Source organism: Lepidochelys olivacea (genome assembly GCF_965140295.1).
Source record: "Lepidochelys olivacea isolate rLepOli2 genome assembly, chromosome: 12".
In the NCBI taxonomy this organism is placed as follows: domain Eukaryota; kingdom Metazoa; phylum Chordata; order Testudines; family Cheloniidae; genus Lepidochelys; species Lepidochelys olivacea.
The window spans coordinates 2,720,332-2,739,377 of NC_140422.1; the positions used below are offsets into that span (position 1 = coordinate 2,720,332).

At 45.6% G+C, this 19,046-nt stretch overlaps 1 protein-coding gene across 1 annotated transcript in view; it reads left to right on the forward strand.

The window, feature by feature from the left end:
* Positions 1–19,046, forward strand: part of HYDIN (HYDIN axonemal central pair apparatus protein) — a 454,160-nt gene that overhangs the window by 287,263 nt on the left and 147,851 nt on the right. Inside the window, exons 24-26 of the mRNA XM_084644216.1 lie at positions 14,068–14,181; positions 14,477–14,579; positions 18,054–18,173. Of these exons, the coding sequence (XP_084500342.1) occupies positions 14,068–14,181; positions 14,477–14,579; positions 18,054–18,173 (337 nt within the window). The remainder of the gene's footprint in view (positions 1–14,067; positions 14,182–14,476; positions 14,580–18,053; positions 18,174–19,046) is intronic.

A 19,046-nucleotide genomic window follows, 5' to 3' on the forward strand; every position in this document is an offset into this window, starting at 1 on the left:
GGGGACCTAAGGATACACAACACTTCACAGAATAGGGCTTCCAGCCAAGCAGTTTAGCATGTGCTTAGGTCCATCTTATTTAGCAAAGCACTTACATCTGTGCTTCGCTTTAAGCACATGCATAAGTCACATTCATAAGTCAACTAAAGTTAAGCACATGCTTAGGTGATCTGCTGAAGAGGGCTGGTTCATTAAATTGGTGTGTGAGAGAATTAGGCCCCATTGAAATCAGCAGGTGCTTTGCCACTGATTTCAAGAGAATAGGAGCCACCCCTACTCACTATCTCATGACCTGTTCCTGTGCTTGAATGCAGTGATCCTGCCTGTCATCCAGGGCCCAGTGCTCTCCGTGGAACCTGAGGTGGCTCAACACGTGTCAGGATTGTGCCTGTTGTGAATTATACTGAAGATCTGGCATGCAATTAAACAGCCGATGTCCAGATCTCTGATGTGAACTGTGCTAGTCAGACACATCACTCACTCTTTGTTATCGTTTACAGACACAAATACCATCAGATAGCTTTAGGAGTAATTTGAAGTAATTGATAAGTTTGTAATTGCTGCTGCTTACTTTAAATAACATCCTCTCAATTATACATTGGTTTATTTAGAACAAAAGACATTACATGGTATTTATTATTGGAGTCACAATCATTTGTTCAGTAGAGACCTTTGGATGAAGACTGATTTCGAAGCACCTCTTCCCAAGAGATGGGCAGGAATTACTTCTCACAGCATCACCATTAGTCTGTAATTTCATTGGGTCAGGTTACTGGTACATGAAACGCAAGGAAGGAAGAGAACTAAATGGGTCAGATTCTCCTATTGATTACCCCAGTTTAAATCCAGAGTAACTCCATTAAAGTCAATGGAAATTTGTACAGAGATGATGCAAAACTCTTGATAGTGGGGGGGGGGGGCACAATTTGCCTTTGGAGGAACAGGAGTAGAGCCAGAAGTGCCAAGGCAGCAGCTAGTGAGCGCCTCGGGAAGTGTCTCGTGGCAGCCAGGGTCCATGGGCAGGGGCTGGCTGGAGGGGGGGTATTACTGGCTGGTGCCGGGCTCCTTCAGGTGAGAGGCAAAAGCATGTCAAAGGCGCAGATTGGAGCTGTGCCACCCGCCCTGCCTGGGGAGTGCCCGGCTGTGCAGAGGGGGCCCAGCTGGGAAAGCAGGGCAGGGAGGGCTGCTGGGCAGCCAGCCACTGCCCCAGCTCCCCCAGCTTGGAGAGCCAGGGGCCCAAGCAGGCTGGGCAGCTCCCACCAGCTTCCAATCTGCCAGTTCCTGGCAGGAGATGATGGTTTTCAAATGGTGGGGCGCATCCCACCGTTTGAAAACCTCTGCTAAATGGAAAGCAGAAATCGGGGGGCAGGGGTGGCACATGAACCCGCATGCCTCCCTGCATGTCATCTCTGTTCCCACAATACCTATGGTTTGACCAAATGACAGCCCAAAGGGAAAATGTAACTCTACAAGTATCTAAAGGATTTAAACACCATTGGGGCTGAGGAATTGTAGAGTGATCTAAAGGGGGTTTAATGAGGAGAAATAGGATGGATCTGAGTGAAGGATAATGTAGCATGAATAGAAGGACAGCATTTGCGAGCAGTGAGATTTCTTAGACTTTGGAAAAGCTTCTTAACGGAAACGGTGGTAGCTCAATTTCTTGAATCAGGTGAAGCTGCACCAGATAAAGCATTTGAAAACATATTCGAAGGACAAATCGTGCACAGGCCCTTGAGGAATGAACCGAATGACCTAACTGACTTTTTTCTGAGTGCTGCCATTGGAAGTGGAGGTACATTCAAAGCCTCATTTTCAGAAGAGCTGACCGCCTGTCTCTTCTGGACTTCAGCCACAGTTGTGGGTGCTCAAGGCTGCTGAAAGCCAAACCCATAATACATAACCCTGCTTAAAGGTAGTCAGGAATTTTCTTTGCAAATGTGGAACCAAAGGTGTTCCATTTCTTTTCAATAGCAACATTCTGAGTCCCTGCTCCTATCCCAATCTTTCTGCATTTCCAGAAAAGAACGAAACCGAAATACTTCCCCAAGGTGACATTTTGACTAAAATAAGTCTCTCTCAACACTGCTTTCTAACTGCTAGTTAACTGATACTCAGTCACAATGAAACATCCATGGGACTGCTCATTGCATGCACATTAACACCAAATCTTCTGCTAATTAATTCCAGCAAATAGAAAACTGATGCAGGAAACCTAAAATCTCAGTACAGTGCTGCTGCTGCACTTTTCTTCCTCTCCACGGTCTGGTCTGAATTTCAATGCATGGTTCAGTAAACACACAAATCTTATCTTAGCAAAGGAACTAAATATTCTTTTTGGTAGGAAGCTTGGCACAGTGCTCCCCCCCTGGCCCACCCCGTGAATGCGGGGAGGGAGAAGTAAATGTTTCTTAATGTTTATATTTGCAACCCAGCAGATTCTTATTGATTGTTTTTATGTAAACAGGAGCTGAAAATATCATAAGGAAGTGGAGACTTGAGCCAAAACCACTGCTGCTTAGCCAGTATCTGAGTCTGTTTCAGCACTGGCTCCCCCTCGACAAATAACAAATGGCAGAGTCTTTCATGTCTTGCTGATCTAACCTTTCCGGATTTGAAACAGAATTGTTCTGGAATCCCAGAAGATATAGACTTTGGTTCTCTCTCTTTCTCTCATTTAGTCAAACCCAGGCTGGGGCAGTTGAAGCAAAAATATTGACCTGGCCTGGCGAGTAAAATGAATTTGGATTCATGTCACTTAAACAACTCCTAAACATAATGGGGGAAATCTTTAAAGGGCCATTTACAAACAAGGTAGGAAGCAGTGTGGCTAGAGCATTGGACTGAAACTCAGTTCAGTTCTATTCCCAGAAGTGCCAGCTTCCTGCTGGGTGCCCTTGGGCAAGTCACTGCCCTGCTCTGTGCCTCAGTTTGCCCATTTGTAAAATGGAGACAATGATGCAGACTTTCTTTGTTAAGTGCTTTGAGATCTACAGATGAAAAGTGCTATGCAAAAGCTAGGTATTATTAGTTTTTAAAATAGTTTTATTAAAAAGTGACATATCCTATTAATAATCTATCATGTTAAATATATCACGGTTCTTAATAGTCATGCCAGCAGAACAGGATTTAATGGTAATTATTGGCCAGTACAAATTGTCTTCCATGTCATGTCCACTCCCAGGTAGATGGGACAAAGATGGGAGTTTTTCTGCTCACTCTTATATTATGTTAAATTATTTTACTTTCATTTGTAAACACCCTTTAGCATAACACCTTGCTGACTGTGAGGTTTTTTCTGCTAAGCCGTTTGCCGAGCTTTCACGTCCATGGAGCACACAATGCAAGCGATGTGTCAGCATTCTCTAAATGGGTAATATGAAAGAAGGTTTCAGATTATCTGGAGAAGGTTCCAACCACCTACGTTATCTAACACAGCCATGCAATTCAGACCAATTAAACAGTCTATCCTTCCCAAAATCATTATGTCTGTGAAAGAACAAAGGAGATATCCAGGGAAATGTGTGTGTTGGTTTTGCTAAGGTTACAGTGCAGCCTGGAAAAGCCTGTTTCAGTCCTAAAGTCTGTAGGTGTTGATGTAACATTAATCTCTCCAGTGCCCTGCTTGCCTATAAAATCGCACACCAGGCAGGCTAGAATGTAGGCAGTCTAGAGGTCTGTCTTAAAGTCCTGTAAACCTAAAAATCACCCCTCTCTCCCAGTGAATCATATCACAGGCAGGGATTCTGTGCTTTACCCTGTGAGTGCTAGGAAACTCCTGCTGGTCAGCTGTCTTATGCATTGTTGCATGATAGATTGGTGATGGTGGAGGGTAGCACTAGAGAGAATCTACTTTTAGGTTGTCACCTGGCATAGAACATCATATGGAGCTGTTATACCAAGGGATGTCATTGTAAGCCGATCATTTGAACTAGGAATAACTTGAAAAGGGATAAAGTCTCTTGCATTCATTTGGTTTCTGTGTTTTCAGTGATTGCATAAGCCCCTCCCAGGGGACACCTCGATGTGCAATCCATGACTGTATAAACTGGGGCTACCCAGGCCTGTCGTTGTGTGCTCCATGCTTGCGCAAACCAGCCTTGTGCATCTAGTGCTTGTACTGCCATTGTGTGCTCTGGGCTTGCCTCAATCCTGCCTGCTGTACATGGTGTATTTCCATTATCTTTATATTGATCGTGCATTGTAAGCTCTGATTTATAGAGAAAGAAATCACTGTAAAATCAGGTATTTTCCAGGCACTCCTCTTCTTCCCTTCAGTGTCGGTGAAGGCAACAAATAGAATCACCTGAAATACTGGGCCAGCTCTGCAGCAGAGTCCTAGTACGGCCCATACCCACGCAGGGCATGTCTGCAGCACGTGTAGACGTATCCGAGCCAGCTTTGATTTAGCCTCTGCTGTGCTGCCACGAGATCAAAGCTAGCTCGAGGGTATCTACACATGCTGCAGTTACACCTCCTGACGGCAGTGTAGATGTACCCACAGGAAAGTGAGTCCACAACACAACTTACTCCCTTGCTCCTGTGTGGGCAGCAAATTCTGAAGTGACACACGGGCAGTCCTCTTGCCGTCTTGCAAGCTCTTGGAATTTTATCACAAGTCTTCAGCACTTGGTGTTGTTCGTAAGCGCCTAGCTGCTGGAGCCACATCATTACAAAAGAAATCTCAGCTTTTATTTAAAAAAAACAAAGTGTGACTTGTGCCTGAGAATGTGACACGAGTGCGGCTGAAAGGCCAGAAACCGGAACACAAAGGGGAGGGGGATCCTCTCCCTTACTATTGTAAAACCAAGCACTTGATTTTTGAAAGCTTGGGATTGGCAATACGGAACTGGATCACAGCGGGCGAGAAGCTGGAGATGAGTCAGCAGTGTGCCCTCGTTGCCAAGAAGGCCAATGGCATATTGGGCTGCATTAGTAGGAGAACTGCCAGCAGATCGAGGGAACGGATTATTCCCCTCTATTTCACACTGGTGAGGACACATCTGGAGTATTGCATCATAGAATGTCAGGGTTGGAAGGGACCTAAGGAGGTCATCTAGTCCAACCCCTTGCTCAAAGCAGGACCAATCCCCAATTAAATTATCCCAGCCAGGGCTTTGTCAAGCCTGTCCTTAAAAACTTCTAAGGAAGGAGATTCCACCATCTCCCTAGGTAACGCATTCCAGTGTTTCACCACCCTCCTAGTGAAAAAGTTTTTCCTAATATCCAACCTAAACCTCCCCCACTGCAACTTGAGACCATTACTCCTCGTTCTGTCATCTGCTACTGCTGAGAACAGTCTAGATCCATCCTCTTTGGAACCCCCTTTCAGGTAGTTGAAAGCAGCTATCAAGTCCCCCCTCATTCTTCTCTTCCGCAGACTAAACAATCCCAGTTCTCTCAGCCTCTCCTCATAAGTCATGTGTTCCAGTCCCCTAATGATTTTTGTTGCCCTCCACTGGACGTTTTCCAATTTTTCCACATCCTTCTTGTAGTGTGGGGCCCAAGACTGGACACAGTACTCCAGATGAGGCCTCACAATGTCGAATAGAGGGGAACGATCACCTCCCTTGATCTGCTGGCAATGCCCCTACTTATACATCCCAAAATGCCATTGGCCTTCTTGGCAACAAGGGCACACTGGTGACTCTCATCCAGCTTCTCGTCCACTGTCACCCCTAGGTCCTTTTCTGCAGAACTGCTGCCGAGCCATTTGGTCCCTACTCTGTAGCGGTGCATGGGATTCTTCCATCCTAAGTGCAGGACTCTGCACTTGTCCTTGTTGAACCTCATCAGATTTCTTTTGGCCCAATCCTCTCATTTGTCTAGGTCCCTCTGTATCCTATCCCTACCCTCCAGCGTATCTACCTCTCCTCCCAGTTTAGGGTCATCTGCAAACTTGCTGAGGGTGCAATCCCTGCCATCCTCCAGATCATTTATGAATAGTCCAGGGGGTTGGACTAGATGACCTTCTGGGGTCCCTTCCAACCCTGATATTCTATGATTCTATGAAGATATTGAACAAAACCAGCCCCAGGACCAACCCTTGGGGCACTCCACTTGATACCGGCTGCCAACTAGACATGGAGCCATTGATCACTACCCGTTGAGCCCGACAATCTAGCCAGCTTTCTATCCACCTTATAGTCCATTCATCCAGCCCATACTTCTTTAACTTGCTGGCAAGAATACTGTGGGAGACTGTGTCAAAAGCTTTGCTAAAGTCAAGGAATAACACGTCCACTGCTTTCCCCTCATCCACAGAGCCAGTTATCTCCTCATAGAAGGCAATTAGATTAGTCAGCATGACTTGCCCTTGGTGAATCCATGCTGACTGTTCCTGATCACTTTCCTCTCCTCGAAGTGCTTCAAAATGAATTCGTTGAGGACCTGCTCCATGATTTTTCCAGGGACTGAGGTGAGGCTGACTGGCCTATAGTTCTCAGGATCCTCCTTCTTCCCTTTTTTAAAGATGGGCACTACATTAGCCTTTTTCCAGTAGTCTGGGACCTCCCCCGATCGCCATGAGTTTTCAAAGATAATGGCCAATGGCTCTGCAATCACATCCGCCAACTCCTTTAGCACTCTCAGACACAGCACATCTGACCCCATGGACTTGTGCTCATCCAGCTTTTCTAAATAGTCCCGAACCACCTCTTTCTCCACAGAGGGCTGGTCACCTACTCCCCATGCTGTGCTGCCCAGTTTTGCCACCCCCTGCCTGCTACAGAAAGGATGTGGACAAATTGGAGAGAGTCCAGCGGAGGACAATGAAAACGATCAGGGTGCAGGGCACATGACTTACGAGGAGAGGCTGAGGGAACTGGGGTTATTTTGTCTGCAGAAGAGAAGAATGAGGGGGTATTTGATATCAGCCTTCAACTACCTGAAGGGGGGTTCCAAAGAGGATGGAGCTAGGCTGTTCTCAGTGGTGGCAAATGACAGAACAAGGAGTAGTGGGGGAGGTCTAGGTTGGATATCAGGAAAAATTATTTCACTAGGAGGGTGATGAAGCACTGAAATGGGTTTCCTAGGAAGGTGGTGGAATCTCCTTCCTTAGAGGTTTTTAAGGCCCGGCTTGGCAAAGCCCTGGCTGGGATGATTTAGTTAGTGTTGGTCCTGCTTTGAGCAGGGGGTTGGACGAGATGACCTCCTGAGGTCCCTTCCAACCCTGATCTTCTATGATTCTATGAATTCAAACGCGCATGTGGCTGGCAGCTGACCAGCCCAGCACACATAGCTCTGAGCATCAAGAATACCTCTTGGGAGTTTTACAGCAACTTCTCCAGCCTATTCAGGAGTGACGTCAACTAGTTCCCAAGGGAGGGGTTCTATCTATCTGTCTATGCATGGTGCTTCTCTGGACCCAGTTACCGTGATATCTCACAATGCCCCTGTGAGGTAGGGTACTGAGGCACAGAGAGATTAAGGGTATATCTACACTGTAGGTGTACCTGACCTAACTTTGAACCTGCTTGAACAACACTAGCAGTGAAGTCACAGCAGCACGTTAGCCCCATCTGTCCAGGATAAAGGGCACATACGAATATAAGAACGGCCATACTGGGTCAGACCAAAGGCCCATCTAGCCCAGTGTCCTGTCTTCCAACAGTGGCCAATGCCAGGTGCCCCAGAGGGAATGAATAGAACAGGTCGTCATCAAGTGATCCATCCCCTGTTGCCCATTCTCAGCTTCTGGCAAACAGAGGCTAGGGACACCATCCCTGTCCATCCTGGCTAATAGCCATTGATGGACCTATCCTCCATGAACTTATCTAGTTCTTTTTTGAACCCTGTTATAGTCTTGGCCTTCACAACATCCTCTGGCAAGGAGTTCCACAGGTTGACTGTGCGTTGTGTGAAAAAATACTTCCTTTTGTTTGGTTTAAACCTGCAGCCTGTTAATTTCATTGGGTGACCCCTAGTTCGTGTGTTATGAGAAGGAGTAAGTAGCACTTCCTTATTTACTTTCTCCACACCAGTCATGATTTTATAGACCTCTCTCATATCCCCCTTATTCATCTCTTTTCCAAGCTGAAATAGTCCCAGTCTTATTAATCTCTCCTCATATGGAAGTTATTCCCTACTTCTAATAATTTTAGCTGCCCTTTTCTGAACCTTTTCCAATATATCTTTTTTGAGATGGGGTAACAGCATCTGCACATAGAAGTCAAGATGTGGGCGTACCATGAATCATAGAATCATAGAATATCAGGGTTGGAAGGGACCTCAGGAGGTCATCTAGTCCAACCCCCTGCTCAAAGCAGGACCAATCCCCAATTAAATTATCCCAGCCAGGGCTTTGTCAAGGCTGACCTTAAAAACTTCTAAGGAAGGAGATTCTACCACCTCCCTAGGTAACGCATTCCAGTGTTTCATCACTCTCTTAGTGAAAAAGTTTTTCCTAATATCCAACCTAAACCTCCCCCACTGCAACTTGAGACCATTACTCCTTGTCCTGTCCTCTTCTACCACTGAGAATAGTCTAGAACCATCCTCTCTGGAACCACCTCTCAGGTAGTTGAAAGCAGCTATCAAATCCCCCCTCATTCTTCTCTTCTGCAGACTAAACAATCCCAGTTCCCTCAGCCTCTCCTCATAAGTCATGTGTTCCAGACCCCTAATCATTTTTGTTGCCCTTCACTGGACTCTCTCCAATTTATCCACATCCTTCTTGTAGCGTGGGGCCCAAAACTGGACACAGTACTCCAGATGAGGCCTCACCAATGTCAAATAGAGGGGAACGATCACGTCCCTCGATCTGCTCGCTACGCCCCTACTTATACATCCCAAAATGCCGTTGGCCTTCTTGGCAAAAAGGGCACACTGCTGACTCATATCCAGCTTCTCGTCCACTGTCACCCCTAGGTCCTTTTCCGCAGAACTGCTGCCTAGCCATTCGGTCCCTAGTCTGTAGCTGTGCATTGGGTTCTTCAGTCCTAAGTGCAAGACCCTGCACTTATCCTTATTGAACCTCATCAGATTTCTTTTGGCCCAATCCTCCAATTTGTCTAGGTCCCTCTGTATCCTATCCCTGCCCTCCAGTGTATCTACCACTCCTCCTAGTTTAGTATCATCCGCAAATTTGCTGAGAGTGCAATCCACACCATCCTCCAGATCATTTATGAAGATATTGAACAAAACCGGCCCCAGGACTGACCCCTGGGGCACTCCACTTGACACTGGCTGCCAACTAGACATGGAGCCATTGATCACTACCCGTTGAGCCCAACAATCTAGCCAACTTTCTACACACCTTATAGTGCATTCATCCAGCCCATACTTCTTTATCTTGCTGACAAGAATACTATGGGAGACCGTGTCAAAAGCTTTGCTAAAGTCAAGAAACAATAGATCCACTGCTTTCCCTTCATCCACAGAACCAGTAATCTCATCCATCACCATGGATTTATAGAGAGGTAATATGATATTTTCTGTTTATTACCTGTCCCTTTCTTAATGATTCCCAACATTCTGTTTGCTTTTTTGACTGCCGCTGCACACTGATTAGATGTTTTCAGCAAATGATCTACAATGACTCCAAGATCTCTTCCTTGAGTGGGAACAGCTAATGTAGACCCCATCATTTTATACTCATAGTTGGGATTATGTTTTCCAGTGTGCATTACTTTGCATTTATCAACATTGAATTTCATCTGCCATTTTGTTTCCCAGTTACCCAGTTTTGTGAGATCCTTTTGTAGCTCTTCACAGTCTGCCTGGGACTTAACTATCTTGAGTAGTTTTGTGTCATCTGCAAATTTTGCCATCTCACTGTTTACCCCCTTTTCCAGATCATTTATGAATATGTTGAATAGGACTGGTCTCAGTACAGACCCCTGAGGGACACCACTATTTACTTCTCTCCATTCTGAAAACTGACCATTTATTCCTACCCTTTGTTTCCTGTCTTTTAACCAATTACCAGTCCATGAGAGGACCTTCCCTCTTATACCATGACAGCTTACTTTGCTTAAGAGCCTTTGGTGAGGGACCTCGTCAAAGGCTTTCTGAAAATCTAAGTATAGTATGTCCACTGGATCCCCCTTTTGTCCACATGTTTGTTGACCCCCTCAAAGAACTCTAATAGATTAGTAAGACATGATCTCCCTTTACAGAAACCATGTTGACTTTCCCCAACAAATTATGTTCATCTTTGTGTCTGACAATTTTGTTCTTTACTATAGTTTCAACCAGTTTCCCCGGTACTGAAGTCAGTCTTACCAGCCTGTAATTGTCGGGATCACCTCTGGAGCCCTTTTTAAAAATTGGCGTCACATTATCTATCCTCCAGTCATTTGGTACCGAAGCTGATTTAAATGATAGGTTACAAACTACAGTTAGTAGTTCTGCAATTTCACATTTGAGTTCCTTCAGAACTCTTGGGTGAACGCCATCTGGTCCTGGTGACTTATTACTGTTTAGTTTATCAGTTTGTTCCAGAATTTCCTCTAATGACACCCCAATCTGGGACAGTTCCTCAGATTTGTCACCTAAAAAGAATGTCTCAGGTTTTGGAATCTCTCTCACATCCTCAGCCATGAAGACCGATGCAAAGAATTCATTTCATTTCTCCGCAATGACCTAATCGTCCTTGAGTGCTCCTTTCGCATCTCAATCGTCCAGTGGCCCCACTGGTTGTTTAGCAGGCTTCCTGCTTCTGATGTACTTAAAAATGTTTTTGCTATTACTTTTTGAGTCTTTGGCTAGCTGTACTTCAAATTCTTTTTTGGCCTTTCTAATTATATTTTTACACTTCATTTGCCAGAGTTTATGCTCCTTTCTATTTTCCTCAGTAGGATTTAACTTTCACTTCTTAAAGGATGTCTGTTTGCCTCTGACTGCTTCTTTTACTTTGTTGTTTAGCTACAGTGGCACTTTTTTGGTTCTCTTACTGTGATTTTCAATTTGGAGTATACATTTAAGTTGAGCCTCTATTATGGTGTCTTTAAAAAGTTTCCATACAGCTTGCAGGGATTTCACTTTTGGCGCTGTACCTTTGAATTTCTGTTTAACTTCCTCATTTTTGTGTAGTTTCCCTTTCTGAAATGCTCCTGTGATGGGCTGCTCCAGCCACAGGGATGTTAAATTTAATTATATTATGGTCACTATTACCAAGCGGTCCAGCTGTAATCACTTCTTGGACCAGATCCTATGCTCCACTTAGGACTAAATCAAGAATCACTTAGGACTAAATCCAGAACCCCTCTTGTGGGTTCCAGGACTAGCTGCTCCAAGAAGCAGTCATTTAAGGTGTCAAGAAACTTTATCTTTGCATCCCGTCCTGAGGTGACATGTACCCAGTCAATATGGGGATAGTTGAAATCCCCCATTATTACTGAGTTTTTTATTTTTATAGCCTCTCTAATCTCCCTGAGCATTTCCCAGTCATTATCACCATCCTGGTCAGGTGGTGGGTAATATATCCCTACTACTATATTCTTATTATTGAAGCATGGAATTACTATCCATAGAGACTCTATGGTACAGTTTGGTTCATTTAAAATTTTTACTTCTTTTGATTCTACGCTTTCTTTCACATATAGTGCCTCTCCCCCACCAGCATGACCTGTTCTGTCCTTCCGATATATTTTGTATCCTGGTATTACTGTGTCCCATTGATTATCCTCATTCCACCAAGGTTCTGTGATGCCTATTATATCAATATCCTCATTTAATACGAGGCATTCTAGTTCACCCATCTTATTATTTAGACTTCTAGCATTGGAATGTAAGCACTTTGAAAACTTGTCACTTTTTGGCTGTTTGCCATTAGATGATGTAATTGAATGGGCCTCTCTTTCATTTGACATACTTATGTGCTGCCATTGCTTCATTGCTGTTGGTACTCCAGCTCACTCAGGTGTATCTACACATGCTTCAATCCCACCACTTGAGTGTAGTGTACTTTAATCTATTTTCCCAAGGTCTCTGGCAGAGTAGGGACTTGACTCTGGATGTCCAGAATCCCAGCCCTCTGGACCAGCCTTCCTCTCCTCTGCTCTTCTCCTGCCCTGGAAGGACGATTGATCAGTACGATGCTGGACAATTGAAGGCATGAGGCACAAAGGGAAATAAGGGGAAAGATCAGATGAGGAGCTTAATGGATGCCTACATGAAACCAATGAATCTCTGATGGAGTTTGGAGGAGATGAGCCACTGTTAAGTCCATTCCCCACTTCCTCCTCTCTTTTTTGGGGCCATTTCCTGAAGTTCCTACTTAGGCAAAACTACCATTAATTTCAGTGAGAGAGTTGCCTATGGACTGATTGAGGATTCTGGAATTTGATTCTGGTATCCTCTCCATCTTGTATCCCCTCCCATCCCTTTTACTTTCTAAAACAGCAATTGCCTTTTGTTTCGACCCTATGGAGTTTATTGTCTTACCTGTCAGTAATAAGCTTTCCTATAGCCCCCATCAGTTCCCTGAGAATGATCTCACTCCCATATTTTAGGTGTTTCACTTCTTGTTATTCTTTTTTTCCCCTCTGGTAAAAGTCTCTTAGTGGTTTTGAGCTTCTTCTTAGCAGAAGCTAGCTGTCATATTATCTTCCAGCATGACTTCAGGATGCTTTAGGATGAAAGATATTGTTATTATCTAGGCCCTGTGGTCCAATGAAGTTGCCTTAAGCTGTTCTATAAACCTGGGGGTAATTTAATAAGTGACTATACATTTTCCATCTCAGAGGCTTTACTCTTCTCATGAGTTGCTATTAACAGCAGTATTTATCACAAGAGGCTTCTTGTTAGAAGGCAGTATAGCTAGCAGTGTGGATATAACCAAAAGGGATGGCCAAAATGTTCAGGCCTAGGTGGCTGATGCAAGGTCCCTAGGCCCAGATCCTCAAAGGCATGTAGGATCCTCGCTTCCATGGAAATCAATGAATGAAATCAGTGGAACCAAGAGGAGTTGAGATCCTAGCTGAGCACATGGGGAGGGGAAGGATTCACAGTAATTTCTGGGACCTCTGGATTGCAGTTCAGAAATGTTCACACTTCCTTTTGTTCTCTAGGCTTTGTTGACCTAGGCTCCCAGGGGCCATATTTTCAAAGTTATTTAGGCACCTAAGGAATAAATACCTCTGGGTGCCGATCTGCATCTTTTTGAAATTTAGCCCTAAATTCCGTTCTCAAGAGTGACGCAGGCACCTAAGATTATGAATACAGTCAAATAAGGGATTTGTGGATATTAACCTAGAAGGACCAAAGCTTACTCTCAAAGCCAGGACATATTGCTGCTGCGCCAGTTCTTCTCCCTTTGCCCTCCAGGGAGAGACTGAGCTCCTCTCTGCCCTCCAGCCTTTTTATAGGCCCCAGCCTGGCCCTGATTGGCTGCTTTCAAGCCTCCACTAGATTGGCTCACAGTAAGCCCTTCCAGGATTGTCTGGGGCTCTGTGCAGCCTCTCTGCCTTGCTTCAACCTCTTCCACGCCAGAATGGAGCAGCTGCCCCACTACACAGCCACACTGTATCTGCACGGAAAGTGGTCTCTCTGTGAGGTGCAGCATGGCCTGCCCTCCTCTATACAGCCTGAAATACTCAGATGTTGTCCATCAGCTACTCATACTTGGTTCCTGCAGCAGCTGGGAGCAGAGACAGCTGAGCAGTTTCATGTGTAGGGTATGTCTGCACTGCAATCAGGACAGTAATCATAGGCACGCCTGAGCGAGCACTGATCAAAGGAGCTCAGTAAAAATAGTTGTGTAGCCATGGTAGCATGGGCTAGCTGTCCGAGCATGTACCCGGGTCCTGGGTGGGATTGTCCTCGAGTAGCTAGCCCATGCTGCCACAGCTAGACTACCATTTTTAGCCAGCTAGCACAATCAAGGCTAGCTGTGCTATGCCTATGTCTGCAGCAATCGTGGCTCCTGATTGCCAGGTAGATATACCCATAGAGACATCAGCACCCTTCCTGGGACCTCCCCCGGCCAAGTTCTGGAGCGGCTGCAGTGAGAGGATGGATGGGGTAGCTCTGGGAATTTCAGTATTCTCAATAGTCAGTATTCTCCCCCTCGGGCACAGGCATGTTCACAGCATACTCATGTTGAAACCTAATTTCATTTTCAAGGTTCAGCCCTGGAGGACGTAAGTCCGTCATTGAACCCGAACCAACAAATGAGCAGAAAACTCAGCAGGAGCCCGAGACAGCCTCAGAACAAACTGACAGCAACATCTCTATGAGGTTTGTACAGAAATCATCAGCCTCAAGGGTCGGATTCTGACAGAGCTTTCTGTAGGGGACCCATTCCACCACACCCGCCCAGTCTGTGAGCTGTCAGCTGCATTTCCATGAGTGGGACCAGGGCCATCCTAGAGGATCTAGCTGTCGTAGATGGCCTTTCCCAGCAACCCAGTGGCACCTGTGCTCTTCCCCTGCTTGACTTCCCACTTGTGCGGGCCGCAGGAGATAAACATCTGTCAGATGCTTGGCAAAACTGCAAAGCTCTGGTGACTTTTCTCTCCTTATGTTTCACCAGAAACTCCAGAGGGATGGATGTGGAGAAACATTCCAATGGGATGAGTGAAGAAGAGACCCAACACAAAGAGCTGCTGGACAGAAATGATTCCTCAGAAATAAAGGTAGCAATTCCCCTAGCCCAATTGCCTGGATCCCATGAAGTCTGAGTCATTCACCTGCTTGACCTACACACTCCAGCAGAATCATACTAGTCACCCCCCCACACACCTTTAAACCTTCCAAATTGCCTGCTGACTTGGTGGGTCATATATCTTGGGTGGGATTTTCAAGCACACACAGCATTGCTCTAACTCTGCTCTTCATAGATATCTCTGGTAATAAAACTCCCATTAACTTTAATGGGAGCTAAATTAGGCTGACACTAAGCACTTTTTAAAATCACATCTCTCTTCTCCACTGACCTGATTCTCACACAGCATCAGGCTAGGCCTGTGTTTACATACTAACTTCAGAAGCAGTTACTGCCTCTCTCCCTAATTTACATAAGTAGCTTCTAACTTCCTAGTCTTTTCTAATGCAATCTGCACTGACGACTGACCTACAAACACCCCGCACCTGCTCAAACCCAGCTAGAACTGCCTACTGATGTAGTTGCTACCTTCTTCCTCAAAAAGAGAAGGAGGACTTGTGGCACCTTAGAGACTAACCAATTTATTTGAGCATGAGCTTTCGTGAGCTACAGCTCACTTCATCAGGTGCATGCAGTGGGGAGATTTATATACACAGAGAACATGAAACAATGGGGGTTACCATATGCACTGTAACAAGAGTGATCAGGTAAGGTGAGCTATTACCAGCAGGAGAGCGGGGGTAGGGGGGTAAACCTTTTGTAGTGATAATCAAGGTGGGCCATTTCCAGCAGTTGACAAGAACATGTGAGGAACAGTACGGGGGAGGAAATAGTACTCCTTTTCTTTTTGCGGATACAGACTAACATGGCTGCTACTCTGATACCTTCTTCCTGTATCTCTTAATCCATGGCGGGAGGGTGACAAGTAAAGTCAACAGGTACTTGTGTGAAATGATGCTCTGGAGAAAGAGGCACAAACTCTGTCATTTGCTAAATTCTTATGCATGGCTTTGAAAATTCTCTTCAGCTCTCTGACCTTTAGCTGTTAGTCTTGCTTAGAATCATAGAATCATAGAATATCAGGGTTGGAAGGGACCTCAGGAGGTCATCTAGTCCAACCCCCTGCTCAAAGCAGGACCAATCATTCCAAGCTTGACCTTAAAAACTTTTAAGGAAGGAGATTCTACCACCTCCCTAGGTAACACGTTCTAGTGCTTCACCACCCTCCTTGTGAAAAAGTTTTTCCTAATATCCAACCTAAACCTCCCCCACTGCAACTTGAGACCTTTACTCCTCGTTCTGTCATCTGCTACCACTGAGAACAGTCTAGATCCATTCTCTTTGGAACCCCCTTTCAGGTAGTTGAAAGCAGCTATCAAATCCCCCCTCATTCTTCTCTTCCGCAGACTAAACAATTGCAGTTCCCTCAGCCTCTCCTCATAAGTCATGTGTTCCAGTCCCCCCATCATTTTTGTTGCCCTCCACTGGACGCTTTCCAATTTTTCCACCTCCTTCTTGTAGTGTGGGGCCCAAAACTGGACACAGTACTCCAGATGAGGCCTCACCAATGTTGAATAGAGGGGAATGATCGCATCCCTCGATCTGCTGGCAATGGCCCTACTTATACATCCCAAAATGCCATTGGCCTTCTTGGCAACAAGGGCAGACTGTTGACTCATATCCAGCTTCTCATCCACTGTAACCCCAAGGTTCTTTTCTGCAGAACTGCTGCCGAGCCATTCGGTCCCTACTCCATAGCGGTGCACGGGATTCTTCCGTCCTAAGTGCAGGACTCTGCACTTGTCCTTGTTGAACCTCATCAGATTTCTTTTGGCCCAATCCTCTAATTTGTCTAGGTCCCTCTGTATCCTATCCCTACCCTCTAGCGTATCTACTTCTCCTCCCAGTTTAGTGTCATCTACAAATTTGCTGAGGGTGCAATCCACGCTGTCCTCCAGATCATTAATGAAGATATTGGACAAAACTGGCCCCAGGACCGACCCTTGGGGCACTCCACTTGATACCGGCTGCCAGCGTTAGACATTGATGTTATTGTCTATCAGAATTGACTCCTTGTTCTGTATCCCATTGAAAAGAGGATGTTAATGGAACATTAAGATGATAGGAAGGCAGTATTTCCTAGTGGACTGAGCACAGGGCTCAGGAGTCCTGGGTTCTATTCCCAGCTGTGCCACTGGCCTGCTGTGTGACTTTGGGCAAGTCACTTCCCCTCTTGTGCCTCAGTTTCCCCACCTGTAAAATGGGGGTAGTGCTACTGACTTCCTTTGTTTTGAGGTTGACTGATGAAAAATAGTGGAGAAGAGCTGGGTGTTATCATTCTGACATTGTGAAGCACACAGAATTCAAGAGGCGGCAAACTTAAGTTTGCAGTACGTTCTAGTTAAGGTCAGCAGGCAGTCACTGATAAGAATTTAACTATCATTGCGGCGTATTCACACTGGAAATTTTCTCTTGACTGGGAAAAATGGTGCTCAGTGACCACAAATACATTGTGAGCCTTGTTTTCAAATACAGGCCTGTAGTATATTCAGCATTGCCTGCTTCATTGCCGTGGTTATGTACAACCGACAGACCCCTGTCTGTTGGCAGGCAGGATCGAACTGGGGACCTCTGGAGCTTAGTGCATGAGCCTCTACCACGTGAGCTAAAAGCCAGCTGCCTCTTAGCTCAGGCTGTAGAGCAGACTCATTTCTCTCTGCCACTAGATGGGACAGAACCCCACACCCAGGAGGTGTGTGGGTTACAGTTGCCCAGGTGAACCAGGTAAATGCATACATTAGTAGCTAAGTATGGACCTAACTACGCCTCTTGCTTCATTTGCACATCCATTGTGTGCACACACTTTTCTGAACTTGGGGCTGGGCCTTTGCCTTTTGATGAGATGTCCCTGTGTATGTGCAGTACAATAATGTATGCAGCAGACATGCTATGTTCAGAAACAGACCCAGCCAGGAGCAAAATGACTGCAGTGTTCGTTGTGAAAAAGAAGGGGCGGGCTCAAGATTGGGAGTGGCCGTCTGCTTGCCCTAGCTCAGTGGCTCTCAACCTTTCCAGACAACTGTACCCCTTTCAGGAGTCTGATTTGTCTTGTGTGCCCCATGTTTCACCTCACTTAAAAACACTTTGCTTACAAAAAAAAGTGTAACAGCTCCACTGGTACTGTGCAAAAGTGCTGACTGTCTCATTTTGACCATAGAATTATAAAATAAATCAACTGGAGTATAAATATTGTCGTGTATTCAGCATTGCCTCTGTCGTTGCTGTGGTTGCACAGGTGAGCTGTTCAGTTCAGTGCATAGTATTTCGAGCCACATAAACAAGTCGTATGAGATTTTAGTTTGTATTGACTTCACTAGTGTTTTTACGTAGCCTGTTGTAAAACTAGACAAATATCTAGATGAGCTGATGTACCCCCGGAAGAGCTCTGGGTACACGCACACCTGGTTGAGAACCACTGCTCTAGCTTGTGCTGCTTGTTTCCTAGATGCTAATCGTGGGTGCTGATGAGGTGGAAGGCATTTCTCTGACTCTGAGCCCGGCGGAGCTCAAGGAATCACTGTGGTTTGTGGAGTCAGAAGACCTTCTTGCAACAGGGGTGGAAGAAGTAAGCAGGAGATTCACTGGATTTAAGACTGTTCTCTCACTCCCTTGTCTCTTGCCTCACTTCTAAGGATCATTCCCAGGGACACAGCAGCAGACTGTAGCTAACAAGCTGTTCTGTACCACACTTTGTACAATGCTGCCATCATTGCAATATGTGTTAACTGGTCCTAAGAGCTTGTCTACATTACCCGCTGGATCGACGGGCAGCGATCGATCCAGCAGGGGTCGATTTATCGAGTCTAGTCTAGATGCAATAAATCGACCACCAACCGCTCTCCCGTCAACTTCGGTACTCCACCGGAGCGAGAGGTGCAGGCGGAGTCGAGGGGGAAGCGTCAGCTGTCGACTTACTACAGTGAAGACTAAGTAGATCTAAGTACATCGACTTCAGCTACGTTATTCACGTAGCTAAAGTTGCATAACTTAGATCGATCTCCCCCTCCTCCCAAGTGTAGACCAGGCCTCAGTCTCATGGACCTTAAAGGCTATGTATCTTTTAGAACCTTTCTTCTGAGGAGCAGTAACACCTTTCTGAGGGAATACTCCCATTGACTTCACTTTCACTGACTTAAATAAAAGTTTTGCCTGGATAGAGTGTAAAGACTTCAATAGTAATCCCTTCATTAATTAATTGGTTAATAATAACAATTCTGTTGTTGCCTTAGCACTGTAATGAAGAATAGCACACAATACAGGAACAAAATCAAGAGTGTTCAGAATAAGCTGAACTGAGTCACTGTGTCTCGCATTGGGCTCTGCTGACTCTTACTCTGTCTGAAGTCCCTTCAAGGGCTGGGAATTCCAAGGAAGAGGAACCTCACCTGAGAGGACGTCTGCCACCCATAGGTCTCCAAGACTGTACTAATGCTGCCTT